We start from the raw sequence: 24,705 nt of genomic DNA, 5'->3' as shown, positions 1-24,705 counted from the left end.
TTCATATTCCACTGATCATTCATTTCAATGAATGTCCAAAGGCAGGTAGGGGAATGGAGGAGTAAAAGAGATAAGCTCAAGTCTCCATTTCACCTGCAAGCCCTTCAATTTCCTGTAGACATTTTCTACATTATCTGCACATAGGGTGACCCATCTAGTAGTGCCTCACCATCCCCACTACCTACCCTTTCAATGCTTCTTCAGAAGGCTACTGTCAAAATGCGTGCACGCTCAGTTCTCCCTATAAGTATCCCCAGCAAAATGCCAGCATGAACTTTTGCCTGCTCAGAGAGCAGACTGGTTTCCACTGGTGTTTGAGCTTTATCTAGCCAACCTGCAGCCAGAGCCAGAGCCTCATCCCTCTCTCCAAAGTGTGCTGGAATTCCCAGTGAGAAATCTCTGTGCCAGCTTTCCTGCCCCCTTCCATGATCTAAAGCCTTTGCCTTATAAAAAGTTGGGAATTCCAAGTTTAAATCCCAAGGGCTACATGTAAAACTATACACCATGGTACTCTGTTCTTTTTTTTTTTTTTTTTTTTTTTTGGATCAAAAGAGTTTATTTTGAATGTTTAATTAAAAAAATCATACCTATGAGATGTGCTACAGAAATTTAGATTCAATAAATTGTATATAAAAACCAACCTAACTCTGGTAAAGCAAAAGATGCAGAAACGCATTTCAGGAGAGGAAAGGGGTCTGTCACATCCCTGGTTGTCCCAGGCAGCCGAGATGGTGCTGCATGACTGCTGGGAAGACTGTGTGCCCAGCTGCTGGTCCAGCTCCAGACTTCTCCCCATCAGCCAGCGAGCGGCTCGGCGAGGCCGGGGCGTCAGGCGCAGCCAGGATGAGCTGCCATGGCGAGTGACTTTGATAGGAACGCTAACATACCTTGTTTCACAATTTTAGCCAAGTCAATCGACTGTGTTTTACTGTAACTTAACTTGATATTTTGCCAAAAACGGCATGACTCCCTTGACAGGAAGAATGTTTCCGGCAGTTTACAGGAGAAAAGGCAAGCACCTCCCTGCAGCTCAGCAGCCACTGTCCCAACATGATGGACGCACAGACACGATGGCTGAGACATCAGGCCTGGGCAGGCCAGATGACCCCAACACTACCTTCACCCTCGTCAGTGAAACCCCAGTGCCCTTAACTGCAGTTCAGAGCTGGAGTAAAGTGGGGGGAGGTGGGATTTAAGGAACGCAAGGGACACTCCTCTCTCTGGGGGGCATGGGAGGCTCAGCACCCTCGGGGCCACTGGGGCGTGGCGGGTGTGCAGTGAGGACCTGCCGAGAAGGGAGGCACCAGGGAAACACTGAGGCGCTGGCCGAGGGGAGGAGGCGGTGACCCCAAACTCATCGCACATGGTGGGGTGTCACGCTGTGGAAAGGCTTCCTCCAGACCCTAAGGCCACTGTACTTCCCAGCTATTTCCCTCGAGTCTAACCTGCTAGCGGACCCTCTCCCTCTTAGGCTTTCCAACACTGCGACACGGAGATGCCCTCGCCAAGCCCCGCTCAGCCCTTCTCAGCAGGGACACGTGACGGAAGTTCACTCACGTCTGTCCCCGGAGACCCCGACTGCCTGTGGCCCGCGTACAACGCCAACAGGCACTCTTGACTCAGCAGAACTAAAGATCCCTGAAATGGCTTAACAAGACAGTCAATTTGGCAAAAAAAAAAATACCTTAAATGCATAAAAACAATTACCAAAGTCCTTCTAAGGAACATGATTACAATATATTAGCAAATTCTGTGGCGTAAACATTTTCAAAAGCATCAGCGAAAGTATTGAATATAAAGGCAGTATGTATAGTCCCCTCCCACCCTCAAAAAAAAAAAAAAAAAGGCATGATCTGTAGTGTTGGGACTGGGGGCAGGCTGGGTGTAAGGCAGCGGCGACGGCCTACTGGCGCAGCTCCACGTAGTTGGCGGGGAAGAGCCCGTAGCGGCCCCTGCACACGCCACGCCACCAGCCGTCATCGATCATCTCAATGTTGGTGATGATGTCGTCGGGGTCGAACGAGATCTCATCATCACCCGCGGCCTGATAGTCATAGAGGGCCAGGGCTGTGATTCCAAGGTCATTCTCATACTCGTCGTAGGTGTTTTCCTCTGCCGGGTAGTGGGCCGGGGTGTCTGTGGTTTCGTAGACGGCCTCTGGGGCGTAGGCCAGGCCCTGCCCGCCAGCCTCTCGGTAGCCCGTGGCCTCCGCGCTGCAGGTGGGCTCCGGGGCGCTCCCAGAGCCGCTGGGGCCTTCGTAGCTCGGCTCTGCCGTGAAGGAAGCTGCGTCCTCATAGACGGGGCTTGATGGCCGCTTCTCTTCAGCCAGCTGGGGAGGTGGGGATGCAGGCGGGCTCTGCTTTTTGGCTCTGGCTTGCTCTTCTAGTTTTCTTCTGGCCTCTTCCTGCTCCTGTTTCTCCTTGGCCATCCGCTGTGCTCTCTCCACCTCAGCCTTCCGTCTGTCTTCCTGTTCCTTCTCCTTAGCGAGGTTTTCAAAGTTGGCTCGGATATTACTGGTTTTGCTGTTCACAGCTTCGACAGGGACAGTCTTCTGGTAGGCAGAGGACCCCTTTGAGATCTCTTCAAAGGTGGATGCATTCTTATCCATCCGATCCTTCTGGACCCCATACTTCCCGCCAAATCCTTTGGAGTAATCTTTTTGGGAGTCGTGCAGCTGCAGTTTCTCCTGGTGGTCCCAGCCAAGGGCACACTTGTCCTGTCTGTCTGTCTGCACACCGAACTTGCCTCCAAACCCTTTCACGTAGTCTTTCTGCGACTCATGCTTCTCCGTTTTGCCTTGATACTCAAAGCCGACGGCACTTTTGTCCACTTTGTCCTTGTCAATCCCGTATTTGCCACCAAAACCTTTGGAGTAATCTCTCTGAGACTCATGCTTCTCCGTCTTGCCCTGGTAGTCGAAGCCCACGGCGCTCTTGTCCACGCGGTCGGCCTGCACGCCGAACTTGCCACCGAAACCACTCGAATAGTCTTTCTGCGAGGCGTGTTTCTCAGTTTTACCCTGGTACTCGAAGCCCACGGCAGACTGATCAACTCTGTCCATTTGAACTCCAAACTTGCCTCCAAAGCCCCGGACTGAGTCAACCTGTGAGCAATGCTTGGAAAGCTTCGACTGATACTCATGGCCAACAGCCGATTTATCCATCCTATCCTGTTCCAAGCCAAACTTCCCTCCGTAGCCATGGGATGCTTTGGGTCCTGTTTCAAGCTCCTTCTCCTTGAGAGTCTGGTGTTCTTGAAAAACATTCTCTCTCAGCTTGTGTATGTTGATGTGCTCCTGGTGCCCAGATCCTTTCACCGTCTTGGCTCCCCATCTTTGTTCTTTTTCACTTACATCATTCACAAAATCAGGGTCTGTTTCCCAGTCATCTGCTCCCCCGTCATCCTGGGAGATGGACACGGCATGGCCCGCCGAAGCTTTCCACATCTTTCTTTCCTGTTAAAGATGAACGGCTGATCACAAAACTGTGTCTGAAACACAGTGATCCAAGGAGGAATTTCCAGGCATTTGAGACTGATTCTGCCGCCGCTGCGGTCAGCCCCGGCCGGCTCGGCCCTAGCTCCTGCGGTCCCCACACCGCTCCCAGGCCGCGCTCCACTTCCCGGTACTCTGTTCTTAAAAGGAGAAATGTTAGGGGATCCCAGAAACACCAGGGTCTTTATACCTCTTAATAGTTTCTCCAAGCCATACTGGTTCAGAAACAAAGGTCTTATATTTCAGCAAAAATCCTTTTCCATCAAAAATAAAACATATAAATGAAGCCCTGAAGGGTCCTGTTCATGGAATTCTTCCCTACACCGGATACATATCACAGAGTCGGAAGGGGCCTTTGAGGCGCTCAAGTCTAACTTTCTAGCCAGCCCAGAGCCACTCACCATATGGTGTCCCCAAGAGGGAGATGTCCAGCTTGTACACAGAGGGGCCTGCGGACCCCTAGCTCATTTTAGTTGGGGAAGTTTATTGTTAGGAGGTTGTTCCTTAAAACAAGTTGACCTCTGCCTCCTTGAAACCTCTGCCTGTTGGTTTGGATTCTGTCCTCGGAAGCCACATAGAGTAAGTCTCCCTCTTCTGTACCGCACAGCTTCCACGTATCTGCAGTTAGCCATCGAATCTCCTCTGAGCCTTTGTGGTGCTAAATCCCTGCGGTAACCAGCCTCCAAGATGGTTCCTGATGTATCTGCCTCTTGGATCCACAACCTTGTAAAGTTCCTTCCCACACCAGTAGAATGTGGGTGGCATGTGACTTCAGAGGCCAGATCATAAAAGACACTCTAACTTCCTCCATGCTCTCTTTCGTGGATCACTCACTCTGGGGGTAGCTAGTTGCCAGGTCATCAGGACACTCTATGGAGAGGTCCACGGGCCGAGGAACTGAGGCCTCCAGCCAACAGCTATGTGGCTGAGCTATCCTCCAGCCCCGGATCAAGCCTTCAGATGATAGCATAGCCCCAGTTGACATCTGGACTGTAACCCCAGTGAGAAACCTTGAGCTAGAACGGCCCAGCTCAGATGCTTCTGAATTCCTGACTCAGTAACTGTGTGAGTTAATAAATGTTTATTGATTTAAGCTGCTAACTTTTGGGGTAATTTGTTATACAGCAATCATTTATTAATACACACTCCAAATCCCCATAAATACTCTTAAAGGGAGAAAGTCTATAAATGCTTCATCTTGGGATAGACTGATTCTTTTTAGTGCCCTCTTCAAACAGTCCACTGCAGAAGATTAAAGACAACAATAACTAAAACAATGCTAAAAAAACATTTACTGCATGCTTTCAGTGCTGGCCACTGAGCTGTTTTTAACATGAAACCATCTAAATTAATCCTTATAAAAGCCCTGTAACCTAAGTTTTATCATCTCTATCATAAAGAAACTTCAGACTTTTTTACCTATTTAAAGACAGAAACATACGTCTTCTCTCTCTTTGAGACAATTTGACATTTGTTATTGTTTATTAAAAATGATCAACAGGGATGAATGATTTTTCCTACAAGCTTCTCAGTACACTGAGGTGTAATTCATCTGCACCCTTGAAAAGTAAATTCATCTGTGGCATCAGGTGGTCTTTTATTAGGATCTTTGCTTGGCCTTCTATTTCTAATTTACTCTGTTTTATCTTCTCTGGCTTGAAGAGCCTTCTGGACAGAAAATACGAAGGCAAAAGAACAGTCAGTAGTTCTCTTTTCCTGGTCCTGTGCTAACCTTATTCCACCAGTCCCAAGGAAGGGGCTCATTCCTTCCTTTTTCACCTGTCTGCTCCCAAACATAGCTTTCAAAAGCCCTTTCTTGTGGCAGTGATTTGGAGTTACGTACTCCAGACAAACATGTTTGTTTTTAAACTTAATCCATCCCTATGGGTGTGAACCCTTGCAAATAGGACCTTTGGAAGAGGTAACTTCAGAAGAGGTGTGGTCCAGGGTAGATCTTAATCCTATTACTGAAAGCCTTATAGGAAAGGTCACAGAGAGAGAAAAAAAAGCCAGAGGGTGCAGACAGAAGCTGGAAGTCAATGGAACCCAGAAGATAAAGGAGAAGCCAGGAGAGGCCACCATGTGCCATGTGCCAGAAAAGCCAAGGACCAAGGATCGCCAGCAGCCAGCCCCAGAACACCACAGTCTTCTTGGAGAAGGGATCTCCTTGACGATGCCTTGATTTTGGACTTCTCCTAGCTGCAAAACCTTAAGCTACTAGATCCCTATTGTTTAAACCAACCCATTGCGTGGTATTTGCTTTGGCGGAGAGGAAACTAAAGCAGTTGTATGGCCAATAGCCATGTGGGCAAACCTCAGTCCCTTCTGTCCTTCAGTTTTCCTGACATTCTCATAAACACTTGCCAGTACCCAGTGCAACACCTGCCACCCAGGAGGCACCAACATGCTTGCTAACTCAACCAAGTGCCATTTCAAAGTGTTCTTTGTCACCTCCTGGGACATGTCATTCCTTTGATCTTTTCTGCACAACCTATTAAACGGTGCACCAAGGAACTCCCTCTGCAGGCAACATGGGTCTTCCCCTCCCTCTTTTGCCTCCTATACTCACTGCCTACAGACTCAGAACCATCACAAGCACCCCAACTTTCTCCAGCCATATTCCTTTTTAGAATCCAACTCATGGGGGAACATATCCTGTTTTTAATCTGCATGTTTGGAGACTTTGCTTTCCTGAAGTCTAATTATGTCTAGTGTTTCTTTCCTTACTTGCTACAAACTTTAAAATAACACATATAGATTCTCCCCATTCTGTGTCCCCCACCCCTAAACCCCCCAACATCAGCAACCTGTTTTGTGTTCTGCTCAAGACCACATTCAGAGACACAGATGTCCCTGTTGCCTTCTCTACCTTCTGAACAATACCACAGAAAAGCAGTATGTAAAGAATCTTTTGGTGTTCCATTTGTATCACATTGAGATTTCCAGAAAATGTGCCAATCTGAAATCTGCTGTCAAATCACATTCTATCCTTATGACTACTTTGTAAACAGGATTCAGACAGTGTTATTTGGATAAACCATCTATCTGTGGAGTCAAATTACTTTTGAATCAAACATACAAGTCTTTGTTGAGTACATTTAAGGTTTCCTAACATACCTTTCCCCACTTCCTAACAGCACCCAGATTTTCTTTGGGGGAATGACCTCTTCCCCTATTGGGTTTACAGCCACAATCAGACATCCTGCTCTCCCTTGTATTTTCTCGCCCTAGAATTTGAATCTTGAGAAGAAAGACAAATAGTGTGGTTGGAGTTCATGCATTACACATTGAGCACAGTTCCTGCCTTGAGATGGATTCTGTAACTCCCAATTCCTGGCTCCCTGGAGCCATCCTGATTAATATCCATTTCCAAGTGTGGTTCCTCAGCTTTCCTAATGATTCTGTGGGCTTCCTTCCAATAGCCTTCCAACAGGTTTCTTTTGTTTCAGTTAGAATTGATTGCTGCAGGCAAAGAACTCGAGTTGATATAGTCCAGAACAAGATGTAGCCTTCTAATGATTTATCCAACCATGTTCCTCCCCACCAAATCTCAGTGATACCCACGGGATCTTGGAATCACATTCAACTCACTGGAAACATTCATTTATTTGAGTTTTCCAAAAATCAAAAACATTTGCTTAACAAGCCCAGAAGGCATCAGATGGATTAAAATGTCAACCTGAATCTACTTGCTGCCCCTGCAGTGAGCTCTCAGCAGCCTACAGTTATCCAAGGTTGTATTGTTTATAGTAATGCTGAGCTCCAGGTTGTTACTGTTCTTCTTTCTTATCTCAGGCTCTCCTTCCCCAAATTCATAAACAGAACTTCATGCCTTCCTTTAATGTTTTATGAACTTTAAAAATAAGTACTGTAACTGAAAACAAATTAATCCACAAGGGTTGAGTGCTGCACTTAGTTTTCAAACTACACCCTCCACCCTCCCCATAGCATTGGACTTCATAGTCTTATTAGAGCTTTTATCCTTTTCTCTTCCAAATTTCTGTTTAAGGACATGTTGAACAGCTTGGTGGCTCTTTTGCCAAACATGCACTTCCCTGTCTTTGCATAGCACAGTCGATCTCTTGCTAGAATCCCTACAGGTCACGGTCATATTTATATAATGTATTTAAATAGGCAAAAAACTCCATTTTGGTGGCTGGCTGAGTTGACCAGTCTTCATCACATCTCAGATGGATAGTCAAGAAAGACCAGACACCTACCAATACGCTATGTCAGCTTCAACACCATATCCTCCAGTAGTCACCATGCACAATCGGAACTGATAACTCTTAGGGTCCTCTACTCTCCTAGGTGTCAAGGCGATGATGTTTGAAAGGCAAAATCTCACATAGCAAGTACCCTTCATTAACGTGTCCTAAATATATTGTTCCTAGCCGGCCAAGTCAGGAGGTCATTGCTTTCTTCTGCCCACAGAGATATTTCCTGCATGTGCCCATTTGTAGGACTCTTCCTGCAAATTGAGAAGGTCTATATTTTGCCCCCAGTCATTGTGCAAAAAATGCCCTCTATAGAGGATGTAAATGGTAAGACCTAGACGGTGAAACAAGAAACATTCTGATCTATTCCAAAGCAAACCTTAAGACGAGAAGAGCACAGGAAACAAGGGTGACCATTTCACCTTCTTGGAGCCTTGTTTGGAAAACTTGAGGGCACACTCCTTGTGACGGTACAAGACCCCAACCACAAGAGCCTAAGTGGGCTCTCAAAACACATCTACACAATCACACTTCCAATATCCACTGTATGGATGGATGAGAAGAAGAATGGGGACAAAAAACTAAATGAAAAATATGGTGAGGGGGTGATTTGGGTGTTCTTTTTTACTTTTATTTTTTATTCTTATTTTTACTTCTTCTGGTACAAGGAAAATGTTAAAAAAATAGATTGGGGTGATGAATGCACAACTATATGATGGTACTGTGAACAGTTCATTGTAAACTTTGGATGATTGTATGGTATGTGAATATATCTCAATAAAATTGAATTAAAAAAAAACAAAAAACAACAACAAAAAACACACTTAAGACTAGTGCCTAGTATATACTAAGCCCTTAATAAATAGTAATTATGTCTAAAAAAACAAAACAAAACAAAACATCTACACAAATCTCACCCAGATCCCTACAACTCACGCCCCCATCTTCATTTCTGTCTTTTCTTATTTTAATAACTTTTGAAATTACAAAAGCAACACATGTTCTAGGCAGAAAACTTAAGAGAACAGAAAAGCACAGAGGAAAAAAAAAAAAAAATCAAAACCAAATCACCTGTAAGCTGATTGTCATAGATAAACACCGTTAGTACTTCAGAATATAACGTTTGTGTATGTTCTAGGTCCCACTTTGTGCCCAACAGAGAGCAAAATAATTTAGGAACATTTCCCCCACTTAACAAGTTTTAAACTACAAGGTGGTTTCCAATGGCTGAAGTTTTCCATTGATACATTTTACTTGACCAACGTCCTCTTGTCGGATATTGTGATTGCTTCCCTATCTCTATTTAAAATAATATGGAACTCTGCAGCTCTTCATTCGTGCACAGCTCAGACTATTTTCCCGGGAGTTGAATTGCTGTGTCTAAGACTTCTGAGACATATTGTCAACCTGCATTCCAGGGCATTTGTAACACTTTACACTCCCCAAAAGAGGCGATGAGCATTTCTTCATATCCTTCCCAGCTCTGGATATTAGCTTTCATTTCCCTCTTTGCCAATTTCGTGGTGGTATATTGGAATCTCACTTTAATTTGCATTTTCTTGATTACTTGTGACAGTGAACTTTTTTTTCATGTTTTTATTTTTAGCCATTTGTAGTTCACCTTCGGTTAATTAGCTCTTTATTTCTTTTGCCCATTTCCTACTGACACATTCTTTCTTGTTTATTTGTAAGAGCTTTTTAAAATATTAAGAACAATAAATCTGTATCCTGTTATATTTATTGCAAATAATTTGCGGTTTGTGTTTTTATTTTGTTTACGCAGAAGTCACTTGGTGTTATGTTTAATGGCCTTCTATTCCTTAAGATTACACAAATATTTATCTCTGTTTCCTTCTATTATTTTATTGTTTACATTTAATTCCAAATCATCTATAATTTATTTTAGTGTATAGTGTATAGTTTATTATTTTCTAAAGACTCCACCAGATATCCTGGCACCATTTGTTGAATAGTTCATCATCCCCCTATTGATTTGAAATGCTATTTTATCATAAACTAAATGCTTACTTTCTGGTCTTTTTATTTAGTTCCATATTTAGTTCTATTTCGTCCATTTCTGCACCAGTACCAAACCATTTTATTTATTGCAACTTTGTAATATGGTTAGATATCTGGCAGTGCAACTTTGTCATTCTCCCTAGCTCCTACCCTCATTTTTTAAAAAAATAGTTTCAATATTTGCACTTGTTTATTTTTTCTAGATGAACTTTAGAATCGTTTACAAGTTCCCTCCTCCATATGCAAATCAGTTGGGGACTGACATTATAGTTATAAATTAATTTTGAGATAACTAGCCAATTCCTATACTAAGTTTTATCAGTCACAAACATGCTACTTTTCTCCATTTACTCAAATCTCCATTTACTCAAATCTCCTCTTGTGTTAACTGTGCCTGATAGAACCATGCCTGAAAGCCTCCCCTGCGATGGCCTGCTGCAGCTTGGCGCCCCGGAGGCTGGAGGGATGGCGATGCTAAGGACTCCAAGTTGGCAGCCTGGCTCCCTGTGGTGCCCCTGTCACATACACTCTTGGTGGCTTTGGCCAAGTCACTCCCCTCTCTGGGTCTCAGTTTCCTCCTCTGTAGAATGAGGGATTTGGTTTACACAGCCAAGCTTCCTCTGAGATGAAAATTCTGATTCTATCCAAAAATGAGACAATGGATGGGAGAGTCCTTTGAGGAGGATGGAGCTCCACAGAAATTCAAATATTACATCTATCATGAATGGAATGCCTAAGTGCTTACGGAGTAAAGAAAGAATAAAGAGGTGATTGTTTAAACGTGGCTGGTCTAATCCAAGGTGGCTGGTTGGAGGAGGTGAGCCTTGGGAATGTGGAGTGTTGAAAGGCAAGCTTATGTGTGGATCAGCCTGCCCGGTGTGGACCATCCGTGCAAAGGTCCAGAGGCAGGGAAGGTGGAGGTAGTGGGGTTGGATTTGATGTGCCTGGAGAGCAAGAACCATGGTGGATTCTGGACTACAGAGTAGCAATGCAGGAACACGGTGCTTGAGGAATTTTTTAAACATCTGCCTCATTAGCTCAATCTTGGGCAGCAGTTCTATAGAATCCATTCACTTTAAACAGAGAAGGTCTAGTCATGAGATCCCAGCCCGGTCCTAGGTTTTCCTTGGCCCAAAGGAAGGTCAAAAAATCCAGGTCAATTATCTCAGGATCTTGGCCTTGAATCAGACCTTTCTAGGAGTTGAGAGGGTATGGGAAACAGGGAGCAAGATGGTCTTTCCTGGCCCAGGCGACAGCCCAAGGCTTGGAGACCTTTTGTGAAGTTCAGGCAAGAGCTGTGCCTTTGATCTATACCAAGTCTCCCGAGTGAGGCGCAGAAGGGCCCTGGCGTCCTGGGCACCCAGAGCCACGCCAGAGAGGCTGGGCCCCCCGTCAGCCCTTGTGGCACCCTTGTTCAGCTGCTCTGCATTGCCCGCTGCTCCCGGGGGAGGAGATGCCTGGTGCTGTGGCAGGGGAGTGCCTTCTCCCACCTGCTGCTGGCGAGAGGTGGGCGTTGGAATGCTGCTCCGAGGCACCCGGGCCTCACTCAACCTGGTGTTTCACATACCCTTCTCTTAACCTCATTCTCTACCCATTTCATTCCTCTTCCCACGCAGGGTTTGCTAAAAAATCTCCTCCCCACCAGACAAAGCACGAGTCCAGGGTTCACCAGGCTGCCTGGGGAATGTTCCCATAACCAGGCGCACCGCTGGGTGAGACAATCACAGGTCACTACCCTGCAGCCCTCAGCAACTGGGTTGCCTCCTGCTCAAGGGGGAAGGACCCCCATCTCCAGCTTGGGGGTGACAGATGCTCTCAAGGACAAGAAAAGCACCGGGCAATGTCTAAGAAAGAATGGCTTTTCCCTTGTGCATTACAAACGAAAAACAACAAAAAATCCTTATTGGAAAAGGAACACAAAGCCTCTGCTGTTTGTTTACAGAGCAGGGGACAGCAGTCAAGAGTCAAGTGAGAACCTGTGGGGCATTTTATAACTATGTCTGCAATCTAGCATCGAGCTCTGTAGTCTCCTCCATAGTCCAGGAGGTCTTGCTGCTCAAAGTGTGGCCCAGGGACCTGCAGCTTTGATGCTGAAATGCAGACTCTTAGGCCCCACCCCGGAGCAGCGGAATCAGGATCTGCATTTTAACAAGATCTCCAGGTGATGTGGGGGCACATTTCAGCTTGAGAAGCGCCCGGCGCTCCAGCACAGCGGTTCCCGATCTTGGCTGCACCCCAAAACCGCCTTTGAGCCCTGATGCCCACGCCTGCCCCCACCTCCAGAGATTACGATTTAACTGTTCTGGGGTGCAGTCTGGATGACGGGATTTTTACAACACCCCGGGTGATTCAATATGCAACAGAGTTTGAGAACCACTGGCCTAATATACATATAGACGGATTAAAAGAAAGAAAAACTTGAGAAATTCCTTCCCAGACTACAAATAGAATCATACAAAGCTTGAACCAACTCTAGCAAAATTCACTGAGAATAACCTGAACATATAACCACCAATCTGATGTGTTTTTACCATATTGTGTCAACAATGACTCACTTAAAAAGAGAAGAATAAAACAATGTTGAGCTGCAATCTTCAATGAAGTTAAAAGACATCATTTGCTCTCTCCCATCTTCATCCCATCTTGTGACTATTTAAAAAATAAAACAAAAGACCTTGCCATATCACAGTTTGCAAACCATGGCAAATGGGAATGTTTGTACTTCAGTATAACTAGCATAATTTTACCTTGCATAAATTTACTTTTGCATCACAAATTTAGGGTCTGATAATGCGCTTTTTTTTTCAGGTTACATAAGCACAGTGGAAGTTCTTGTGTTCACTTGCAGAATACAGAGTTTCCTTTTACTCATACACTCCTTTAATGCATTGGACATCAATCTTTCTAGCCCAGAAAGGAGGTTTTATTTCACTGCCAGGGCTGGTGTTTGGGGATAGAACTTCCAAAAAACACAAATGTCTTTCGGCATCATGTTGAGTAAATAATCAAGGGGGTATGAATTGGTCTCTCTCTTACTTCCTGCCTTATTTTGCTTTAAACTCATAGGTGAGCTATGAAATGACATCCCAGCCAACTAGGCTGTATGGTGGTTTCCACATTTTGCACGTTTATCTGGTTCCAGAGTGTGCCAACAAAATAAGGTGAAGACATGTCTGTGTACCAGGTGGCGCCTTTCCTTTTGATTTGAGCCATTCATAAAACCAACTCAGGAAAATATAAAGGGACTCCTGGTTCCGGCTTCCCCAGTCATATCAGGCTTTATATATTACATGGCCATATTCAGTGGGAACGGTCAGAGGAAAAGCTGTCAGAGTTCACTTCCAAGCCCAGAAGCAGCACGGAGTTCACACACCCACCACACACTGCCTTTAATTTAACTCCCAGAGAAGGCACTGTTACCTCCCACGGCCCCACCAGAAACCCAGCAAGTGGGCTGAGAGGGGGCCAGGCTCCTGCTTGGTGCTTCCCCTCCATGCTCTTCAGCCGTCAAGTGTGTGGTGTTAGGAATGGGCTGGAATGGAGTCCCCCAGGACAAACCCATGTTGAGGCAGGGCAACAACAAGGTATGAAAAGTTGGCCAAGACCAGTGTCTTTTAGTTTTGTAGAATGAGGGTGACCAGAAGTTCAGTAGAACGAAGAGGTCCCCAACCGACCTTTCCAGCTTGGCATGATCTAAGAGAAGTCATCCCCACCAGGCACATCCAAAGGAAACCAGCTCCACTCAAGATGGCGCCACTAAAACCCACCTATGGCTTTCTTGAACCACTTTAGATTGTGAACTGACCTATAAAGTTTTTTCGTTTGTTTGTTTTTAAATTTTCATTCTCTCTATCATTTTTGAAGATTCAAAAGGAACAAAAGTGTATACTACACAAAGTCTCCCTCTCACCCTGCCCCAGCCAGGCCCAGGAGACAGTGGCATAACAGGGTCTCGTGCACATGACTTTGGCACTGCTTCCCTTCCCACAAGGGCTCTGCTCTAACGAGCGAAGGGCCCTCTGTGCTCTCCTCTGGCTCCCTGAGAAAGGGTCAGAAACAGCCTCCCTGCTAGGTGGAAGATAACACGACATCACCAGCTTCCTATTCTCGTGCCTTAAGGAACACCAGGGAAACAGTCCACAAGGTATGGCTTAAGAGTGCATCAAGCCAGGAAATGAGCTGCCCAAAGTCACATCTCCAGCTTACTGTAGGTGGGACCTTCAATCCCACATCTGTTTTCACTAAACATTAACTGAGCCTGTCTCCAGTGCAGGATAATTTGCTAGATGCTTCAGAAGATCAAAACCATGAGCAAGCCCGGCTCTACCTTCACAGGATCTTACACCTGGGTTGTTAATACCCAAACTCTAAGGTTTGGTGATACACGAGAGAGAACAACAAAGGCATCAGGAAGGGAAAAGAAGGAGGAAGCAAGACTATAGACAAGACCTTGGGACCCAGAATAACAAGGGGGTAGGAAGGGGAGGAGGGTGACCGAGCTCATCTCGTATTGTTTTGAGCCACTCCAGCATCCTACAACTGGGCCTTAACAGGTACTCAAATGCAGCATTTCCTTCTCCACACCTGGGCGGGGTGAGGATTCTAGATTCTATAGCAGGAACTGATGGGCTCGGTCTTGGATAAATGGTCAGTTGAGCATGGCTTGCTGTCTTCTCAGCTGGACTGTACACAGTCACCACACAAGATAGGTATTATTTTCCCATTTAATAGACAAGAAAACAGACCCAGAGAGGTTAAGTGACTTTCTCAAGGTCACAGAGACAGTTGGCACCAGAGCCAAAGCTGGGACCCAAGACTGCCTGTTTTTCAAGCCAGGGCTTTTTCCCCACTGTATTAGGCTGTTTTGTTTACCTTTATGTTCCCTGACGTTTCTTTTGACTGTTGCACTACATTTGTGTAAAGTAGGGGCTTTCCATATTCCCAGCTTTATCTTCAGAACCCAGGTTCCATTTCACAACCTTTCCACACGTTGGGATAACAAGTTATAACTATGACCCCCTTGTATATTTCTCAATCACCAATTGTGCCTCAAACGTGCCCCCAAAAACAAAGATGTCTTTCATGTCATCACCTGATCAAAACAACTTACTTTTGGTGGGGAGCCTAAATCCTACAGCGGTTTGTTCCCAATGGTTGGAAGATGAATTCATTCTCATTTTTAAATGGAGCCCCAATTCCTTGTAGGTACAAACCCAAATTTGAAAACTACATGTAAACATTTATCTTTAACATATACAAACTCAAAAGGTAATGGACATGGATTATGGTTCTTGTGCATATATACAGAGGAAAGAATGTAGGAGGAAAACACCCCAAATGCCCATGTACCAAGTCATTACCCATGCCATACCGTCGGAGGCATCAAGTGATAACTTTCATCATTAATGTTTTGAACACTTTCCTCAGCAAAATTCACCGACTGCTTTCTGTGGGCCAGGGAACAAACAGCATGTGAGGAGGGAAGACTGAGCAAAACCCACCTGACGGTCTGCTGTGGAGGCGTCTGCAGAAACCCAGGCCATTCCACCACCGAGCCTTGACGTGAATTATAGCCCTAAACTTCTCAGTGATTTGGAGTAGGGGTCTGAGTAGGGGAGATCCTTCTAGGAAATTCTTCTAGAAAGATCTAGGGCCACCATAGGAGGCTCTGCAAGTCCAGTGCAACTTTGTCAACTCTTTGTCCTGGTCTGATGGCTTCTAGCCTTTGTGTAGGTCTTCATTCTTTTCCATGATACTCATGGCAACGTCCCAGGATCCCCCGTACACTACACACCACACACCCAGGCACACACCCCCAAAGGGAAAATGCTAACAATTGTGTAGCCAGCTTCCAAAACAAATGAACTGCAATCTTCTCACCAGCCTCACCCATACTTATCAATGTCATAACAATGACGTATCTAATGATGGTAAACAAACACTTAAGGAACAGAACCATGGAGTAAGAGGGGAATCTTAGGGATGAAGAAAATGAGACCAGAAGAGGTGACTTCCCTAAAGTCTCTGGACTTCTCACCTTGGACTAATTAGTATATAACAAGGGCCCAAGCAAGCTTGATACATTTTTGTCCTTTTCCAAATGTGTGCAGTTTCCTATTGCTGCTGCAACACATCACCACAAACCCAGTGGCTTAATACAAAGCAAGTTTATTGTGTTATATTTCTGGAGGTCAGAAGTCAGAATGAGTCATATGGGGCTAAAACAAGGTGTTGGTAAGGCTGACCCTCAGGAGACTATAAGAATCTGTTTCCTTGCCTTTTCCAGCTTCCCGAGGCTGCCAGCATCCCCTGGCTCAAGGCCACATCGTACCAACCTCTGCTTCCATCATCACATCTCATCCTCCAACTCTGACCCTCCATCTCCCTCTTATCAGGACCCTATGATGACACTGGGCCCACTTGAATAATCCAGGATAATCTCCCATCTCCCGTCCTTAATTTAATCACATCTGCCACATCCCCTTAGCTTTGTGAGGTAATATTTACCCAGGCTTCAGGGGTTTGGACGTGGGCATCTTGGGGGTGGTGGTGGTAATATTCAGCCTAACATACCAAACAAAAAGAATTCTCTTCTGCTTGTCCAGGCATCTATCTGTGGTCTGCAGAAAAATATATGCAAGTCTGATGGCCTTTCTAAAATGCAAAACTGGGTAGAGCAGTAGAAATAGGAAATCTATTATGTTTGTTCCTATGATTATAAACCAAGTGCTGACATGGGGCAGAGATTCAAGCCCCTGTCGGTGTCCACTGGCCCCGCACAAATCTATGTAGATGTTCAACAGCAACACTTGAAATGGGAAACTTGGCCCCAAATTCAAAGTAACTCGCAAGATTCAAACCTGAAAAAACTTCAAAATATGAGAAAAGATAAACCACCAAATGCATCACATACATGCAAGCCTCACTCGACCCTCAGCCAGTGACATGAGCAGACTGCCCTCAGCGAGGTCCAGGGATGGCGACTTGGGCCCTGCACATCTGTCTCAGGGCAATTCAAAACCCTCCCCAGCATCACTGACTGTCTCGGCGCTTGCAGTTTTCCTAGTCCATATTTCACTGCAACAAGCACAATCGTGGCTAAGTCTTGACATAAATCGTCCATTTCCTTAGGACAAATTCTTAGAAGTGGTATTTCTGGGTCAGCGGGTAAGCAGGATATTTTAAAGCCTTTTGACGAATATTACCATGCAGCCTCATAAAAGTTGTAAGAACTTACACGCCCAATTATACAAGTCCCCAACCTTACCTACTTTGTACGCCAACGCTTATCTTTTCTTCGCCTATTTGATAAATGGAAATATCTTACATGGATTTGTATTTCTCTGATACTAGCAAGGCTGGACATCTCTTTGACGTTTACTGGCCACATGTAGGTGTTCCTTTGTGACTTGCCTATTCAGATAATTTGCTCATTCTCTTATGGTGTGCTAAAATTTTTGTTATTGGTTTGTAAGAGGACTTTATGGTATTAAAGATATGAATTCTCTTTAGGATTCAAATATTGGCAAATATTGCCTATAGATTTTCTTTATAGTGTTTTTGGTAATGTTCAGGACATTATAATTTTAATGTATCTGTTTTCCTTTAAGATCTCTGTCTTCAATGTTCTGATTGTCCCTTTTGTAAGGTATATATCAATATTCACCTATATTTTCTTAGAGAAATTTTATCCTTCCAGTTCTTAAATATTTTGATCCAGTAGGATTTATTTTAAAATGTGATTAAGCTTTTAGATTTAAATTTATTTCTTTTCAAATGTTTAGCCTTGTATCTAAGAATCTTTTTTTTTTTTTTTGTACTTTCGATTGTTTACAGTACCATTACATAGTTGTACATTCATCTCTAAGAATCATTTATGGCATAATCCTTTCTTTCTCTATGGATGTGAAATGACACTTTTATCATATATTAACTGTTAGGTATAATTGGGTTTCTTTTTGAGCTTCCCATGCTGGCTCGTGAATGTATCTATTCTTATGCCAGTGTCACAATATTTTAATTACTGCAGCTTTATAATACTGATTAACATTTGATGGTGCAAATCCCTCCATATTTTTAATCAACATTTTGACTGAACTTTACAATCCTTTAGTCAAGTCCCCTCCCTACTCATACTGACCCTGAGGAAACACTAACTAGAATGCCTTATCTTTCTAAATTAATAATGGGAAGTAATAACAATATTGTAAATTTGTGTTTTCCCATGGAGGCACAGGTCTCTTTTTATTCATATAACTTACCACAAAGGGAAAGTTTTATGATATTCTTCAAACAGATTCTAATCAGTTCTTTTAAAGCTATGTAGTCTAGAGTCTATATTTTTTTTAAATATTTTGAATGCGCTCTTGCCATGTATATTTGTAATTGGCTATTACTGGTTTAAAGGAAAACCATTTACTTGCACCCTACTGGACACTATTTTCAATAGGCATACTGATGGTTTGGGTGTATTTTCTAGGTATATAATTATATAATTTAAAAAATAGAAATTTCTCTCCTTTCCACACAGAGTTTGCTGAGAACTCTTGCCAGTCTTCTAACCTAAGAAGGGTGGCTGCTGCACAGAGCTCAGCAACACTGCGGCGCGGCTGCTTCACCCACACGTGTGAATCTTGGAAATTCCTGGAACTGGGGGAAGGAGGTGTTGTTAGCAGATCATCATCTGTGTTGGCTGAATGTTGGCCCTGCTTTTCAATTGCTGCCATAATTATTTTTATTTTTGTGTTTCCAAAAACTAGGCTTTAAGACACACGTTACTTTACATATAAGAATCATCCATAATCCTTGTGCTCAAGCAGATGAACACAATTCCCTCCGAAACAGGCTGCTATGCTAATATTTCTTTGTTACCACCAAATTCTTTTTGCACAAAACAGTAAGAAAGGGCGTATTTCAAAGGCCATTGACAGAATGTTTTGAGCCAAAGGAAAAACAAAACAGTGCCTACTAAAATGCCTGTGAATAGACAGAAAAAGGCAAAAACTCAAGATAGAACCATAATCTCAGAACTCACTCTGGCCTGAACTTTTGCAGCAGGTAGACAGACCTGAGATTAAATTTCAGCTCTTTGTTACTTACTAATTCTGATCTTGCCGAAACCCTCTGGGTTTATCAACAGAGAATGTTCTAAGGATGTACTGGGGAAAGGAAAGCACTTGGTATGGTGCTTAGTATTTATTCATTTATTCATTCATTTGACAAATTATCGAGAGCCTCTGGTTGCAAACTCTATGCTGGGCACTGGGGATACATTAATGAACTAGAAAGACAAGCTCGCTGCCCTCAAGAACTTAAGTCTAATGGGGGAGGCTGGTGAATGAAAAGTAAAGAAGCTGATGAAACAGTTACTGACAGCAGTGAGTGCTAGGAAGGGAATGAGCAGAGAGGAACGGAGAGCTACTGTGAGAGGCCACCAATCCGGGAAGACGCCTCCGAGGTGCAGCACACCTGAGACCCCAGACAGGTATGAGTCAGCCATGGGAGAAGCTCTGGAAGAGCTTTCCAGGCAGAGGGAACAAGCATGTGCAAAAGCCTAGAGGTGGAGAAGGGCCTGGAACATTCCAGAAAAGGAAAAGTGGTTGGGGAATCGGAGCAGAGAGAGTAGAGAGGAAAGAAGCATGAGCTGCAGATGGAGAGGGACTAGGGGGCTGGAGCCGGCAGGGCCAAGAGCTCGGGTTTTACTCAGAGCACGATGCTCTTGCTGCCCCTGGAGTTGATGTCAACATGGGTTTGCATTTTAAACTTGAAGTTCGTACACAGGTTCAAATATCTGATTTGCAACAAAATATACCACAGAGATCTTATTTAAGGAGGCTCATTTTTTTTTTTAATTTTTATTGGGATTGTTCAGATGCCATACAATTATCCAAAGATCCAAAGTGTACAATCAGTTGCCCCTGGTACCCTCATACAGCTGTGCATCCATCACCACACTTAATTTTTGTTCAATTCTTCCCTATATGCCCCTCTATTATTAACTTCTAGTTGTATTGTCATACATTTGTTCTGGTTCATGGAAGAGTTTTCTAATATTTGTACAGTTGATCATGGACATTGCCCACCATAGGATTCAGTTTTATACATTCCCATCTTTTGACCTCCAACTTTCCTTCTGGTGACATATATGACTCTGAGCTTCCCGTTTCCACCTCATTCACGCACCATTCGGCACTGTAAGTTATTCTCACATCTTGCTACCGACACGTCTGTTCATTTCCAAACATTTAAGTTCATCCTAGTTGAACATTCTGCTCATACTAAGCAACCACTCCCCATTCTTAAGCCTCGTCCTATAGCTTGGTACCTTATATTTCATGTCTATGAGTTTACGTATTATAATTAGTTCTTATCAGTGAGACCCTGCAATATTTGTCCTTATGTGTCTGGCTTATTTCACTCAGTATATTGCCCTTGAGGTTTTGACATCAACCCATTTTTTTTTTTTAAGATGGTTTTGTTCACACCTAAGGAGGCTCATTTTAAGGTTGCCAGATGTTTCTGTGCAGTTCAGTGACTCTCCAACATCTATGCCAGACCTAACACTGAACCCAAAACAGTGAAAAGCTACTATGTGGGAGCACTGGAGATAAGGGAAAGCTGCGCCAGGTTTCTGTCTACAAGGAGCTGAGTTCCTTTGGGCACATCTCATCCCAGCCCTGCCAACTTCTGGTGAGGAACCAGTTGTCGAGAAGAGGCACTGGCTGAAAGTGGTAACTGGCCTTTGGAAAAGCTGGGGTGGCCTACAGTCTCCATGCTTGACATAAAACCTCCACTGCCAAGAAGCTCAGCCCTATAAGCCTTACCAGAGTCCTCTCAAAGGATTTATAGCCCAGCTGTCCCGGCTGAGAAAGTCTTCCCTCCCTTTTATAAAGTCAACAGTTCATATCAAATTTATTTTTATCACAAATCTGGATGTTCATAAATGAAAATGCATCAATTTAGAGTGAGGTACTCTCGCATTGCTCTGCCTTGAAAAGTGTTAGGCATGAGAGGAAAAATAATTAAAAACAGTTTATTCCAGCATTAACTCTTAAATTTGTCAAGGGAAGAAAGCTGATGTGGTATTTTTATAACCAACTTCTGGGGTAATTTCCAGCTTCCAGCTCAGCAGCATTCCAAGAGCTTGCGTGCAGATCAGTTGACTAGATCTCAGAATTCACAGGAAATAAAATCTTATCAAGAGTGGGCGAGAGTGCTAGACCAACTCGCCAAAGCCAGCCTTCCCTATAGCACACTTTACCTCTCAAACAGCGTAGCTGAATCAGCTGTTCCAAACCCAACCCAACGGGACAAGGCGTTGGGTGCCAACTTTGTGAGAGTTTGGAGTCCTGCTGCTGCTCAACCCGTATGAAAGCAGGCAAGGGGCCTCCCCAGGGCCAGAGCTCTTGCTGCCCCTCTTGGCTTGGGGCTGGGGTGGCAGCTGGGAGGGGGCAGCAGGAAGAGTCTGGAGACGGGGTTGCAGAGGGGTAGGTCAGAGGTGTGAGGCTCAGACCTGGGGTTAAAGGGATAGTGAGGGGAATGGGACCAGGGAAAGGTCAGAATAAAAGCCCAGGCTAAGAGTTTTGGAACAGGCTAGGGAGATGAAAATAGAGACAGGGAAGGAGTTTTTACTCTTTCTTCCCCTTCATCAGCAAAATAAGCAGAGGGGAGGGGAGGGGAGAGGAAGGAGGAGGGATGGCCCATTTCCAGGAGTAAAGGTGAGGGGGTGCTTTCCTTCCTCCCTGGCTTTGCATGGGGCTGGGTGGTAGACGTCATCTGTATGTAAAAGCCCACACAAATCCAGTCTGTAAAAAGTCCACACCTGCACATACATGACAGAGATCAACATTTGTTCGATTATGCAGTTGCCCAATATGTTCACATTCGTTGGCTCTTTGTGCCATCGGACAGATGCGCAAACCGAGGATCACGCTGGGGCCTGGACTCCATCCCAGACCCTGTGGATGAGAATCTCCGGGGTGGGCTCAGGACATCATTGTTTTTTAAAAGCTCCCCAAGGAATTCTGATGTGGAGCCACGGTTGAGAAGTGCTGACCTACACAATGACCCTCAAGTTTTAGTGGGAATATGAACCACCTATGGAGTTAAAAATGTTGATTCCCAGTCTCCGCCACAGAGATTCTCATTGGCTTGTGCAGCAGAGATTACAGCTGCTTTTCAGTATATGCCCTCGTCTGCTTCTAGGCATACAGAAGGCTCAGGCTTCCCCACCCGCTCGAGGTTAGTTCAGCCACACGACACTACAGACAATGAACCGTGAGCAGAAGTGACACCTGTCTGGATGAAAGCATCTAATTGCTAGTCCTAGACCTCAGACCCCACTTGCTAATACAGAGGCACAACCTGAACCAGAAGTGGCCCTGGAGTCACCTGGACCCACAGTGGACCTTGAATAAGAATTAAGCTTTTGTTGTGTTACGCCACTGAAACTGTGATTCTGCAGCATAATCTAACACCTGCTGATCCAACCTGTTCGTCTGGAGCCAGGCCCGGAAACCTTAGGTTTTACAAGCACTCTGGAGGTGATTCTTACACTAGTGGCCCATGGCCCTCCCACTTTTAGAACCCCAACACTCTGTTAGCTTTCTATGCCTCATTTCTTTTATAGAGAAATTAGTGAGTAGCAGGGGAGTTAGTACTCATTTATTCATTCAACTTTTATTGAGGACCTATTGTGTGAAGCGTTGCGCTAAGTGTGCACTTCATGTGGAGCAAGCAAGGCAAGGAGCTCACCAGAAGAGAGGAGAGTAGGGGAAAAAACAAGTACTGTAATAACAAGGAGATGGGGCCGAAGAGGGACAAATTAATCCTGCCCGAAGACGGCCAGGGAAGCTTTTTGAAGGAGGAGCTGCATGAACTGGATCTTAAAGGAAAAGCAACCTTACTTAAGCAGAACATTTCACAGGAAAAGAGACGGGAGGAAGCAGTGGACAGCCAGGCTGCAGCCCGGTACTGGGACAAGACTGAGCAGAGAGGACAGAGGGGCTGGCATTTAGGGGGAGGCCAAGGATGGAGGGAAGGGACATGAGTAGAAACAAATGTGCTATGTCCAAGAGCTGCACTCTCCAATAGAAATGAACGCCAGCCCCACAGGTCATTTTAAATTCTCTGCAGAGTGGCCAAACCTTTAGGAAAAAAAGGTAAAATTAGTGTGAATGGTATATTTTATTTTACCCAATGTATTCAAAAGATCATTTAAACATACAATTAATATAAACATTTATTAATGACATGTTTCATTCTTTCCTATGTGCTAAGTCTTCAAAATCTGGTGTATTTTCTACACTTTCCACACATCTCAATTTGGACTCACCACACGCCAAGTGCTCAATAGCCAGATGTGGCCACTGTGCTCACAGCACAGTTCTAGACACTGTTGCCAGAAGCTTCTAGAGACATACTCTATTCTAAAATACTGACACCGTTGAAACCCTCTCTCCAAACAACACCCCCGGTTCAGGGGATGTATTCGCTTACAAAGTTATATTTTTTAAACTCGTGGTATTGATGGCAAAAACGTACCTTTGTACTATTTTTTATAAGAGTAACTAGTTGGATGTCCCTGTTGTGCTGACACTCTTTACCAACGGTGACGATTTTAACTTGAACTATGGCCAGTAGGGAGTAAGTCTTGCTTAGCTGAGCTCCTGCTTCCAGGACAGTAAAAACAGGCTGCCTGAGCCCCCCCTGCTCTCTCCCGAGTCAAAGGCAACGTCCATCCTTCCGGAGGAGCCCAGAGGGGGCGGGATAGGCCCCAGGCAGCCAAGGGGTGTGGGGTGACGGGCGACCTAATCCTTTCAGGGTATCTCAGAATCCTCGACAAATATTAACTTACGGGGACATGGTCCGAAAGTTGTATCGTTTGATGAGGGAATCTGGATTCTGAACTACTGGAGATTCTCTAAACACATTGTTCAGGTTCCTGCCCTTGCAGAAGCTGATTCCTTAAGGGAGAAGGCCCTTCCATGACGGTGGAGCCCAGATTAAGTTTGCTCCTCCAAGGAGCCTTCTTCGGGCCCCTCGGGGAGAGGGCAGCCTGCATGCACCCTGCCCTTCGTGGCTCCGTACTGTTCACAACTCTGGTCGCACGTCCCCCCAACCCCCGCCCCATTAAAGGACTTCGAGGGCAGAGTGTCCCCTTGTCTCTTTCTGACCATCTCTCTATCCCCACCTTGCACTGCAGTACAGATTTCACATTCAAGCATAAGATTAAAAATAAAATGGTAGAACAAAACCTAAATTGGGTCAAAGATCCCTTTGGTGTAATATCCTTTTTCTCGAGGGTTCCAAGGTTCCTTTTTTATTTTTTTTAATCAAATGATTTCTTTCTATGTTGTCACCCAGTTGGTTAAGCATTTAATCCCAACAGCTCTCGCTCCTCAATTAGCTGTAACTCCCAGTTTAAATGTCTATTTTTCTGGCTTTATATAGTTCTAAGCCATATTCTCACTTAGATTCGCAAAACATTAAAATTAAAAGGGAAACCAGGAGTGAACTTTCCCCACATAAATTGCTATAAATAGTCCCCACATGTGATCGTCAGCCTCTTCCCTGAGACTTTCACGTGAAGTGGGGCTCAGAGCCCGACCCATTTGTATTTTATTTTAAACAATGGTGCAAACAGTTGAGTGAGGACACGCATTCCCTCTGCAGAGGGTGGAGCCGAGAACTTCTGCCCCCGTTTTTCCTTTCTGCCCTCTGGAGCCCGCCTCCTGCCCTGGTCGTCAGCCTTTCTGCAGGCATCCCCAGGGCTTCTTGCCAATTTCTTGTGTTCCTCCCAAATCACTCTGCTCAGGATGGAGCACAACATCCCACATCTCCTGGAACTGTCACCAAAGAGGCAACTGTGTTTCCTCTGCTCTGGGTGCCATAATTCTAAAACAAAGCTTAATTTCTTGGCATCTGCTGGAATAGCAGTTTCTATAACCCCAATTCCCATAGGCAGAGCCTTTCATC

General features: G+C 44.7%; 2 protein-coding genes across 2 annotated transcripts in view; both read right to left on the bottom strand.

The window, feature by feature from the left end:
• The window catches only part of TGFA (transforming growth factor alpha), a 106,040-nt gene that overhangs the window by 29,106 nt on the left and 52,229 nt on the right, over positions 1–24,705 (bottom strand). The window lies entirely within an intron of this gene.
• LOC119512652 (src substrate cortactin) lies at positions 555–5,533 on the bottom strand. The gene has a single exon (XM_037807459.1). The coding sequence runs from the start codon at positions 3,443–3,445 to the stop codon at positions 1,904–1,906; it is 1,542 nt and encodes a 513-aa protein (XP_037663387.1). The 5' UTR covers positions 3,446–5,533; the 3' UTR covers positions 555–1,903.

This window comes from Choloepus didactylus, chromosome 17, assembly GCF_015220235.1.
Source record: "Choloepus didactylus isolate mChoDid1 chromosome 17, mChoDid1.pri, whole genome shotgun sequence".
Lineage (NCBI taxonomy): Eukaryota > Metazoa > Chordata > Mammalia > Pilosa > Megalonychidae > Choloepus > Choloepus didactylus.
The sequence above is the reverse complement of the archived record's forward strand: the minus strand, read 5'-3'. Positions and strand labels throughout refer to the sequence as shown.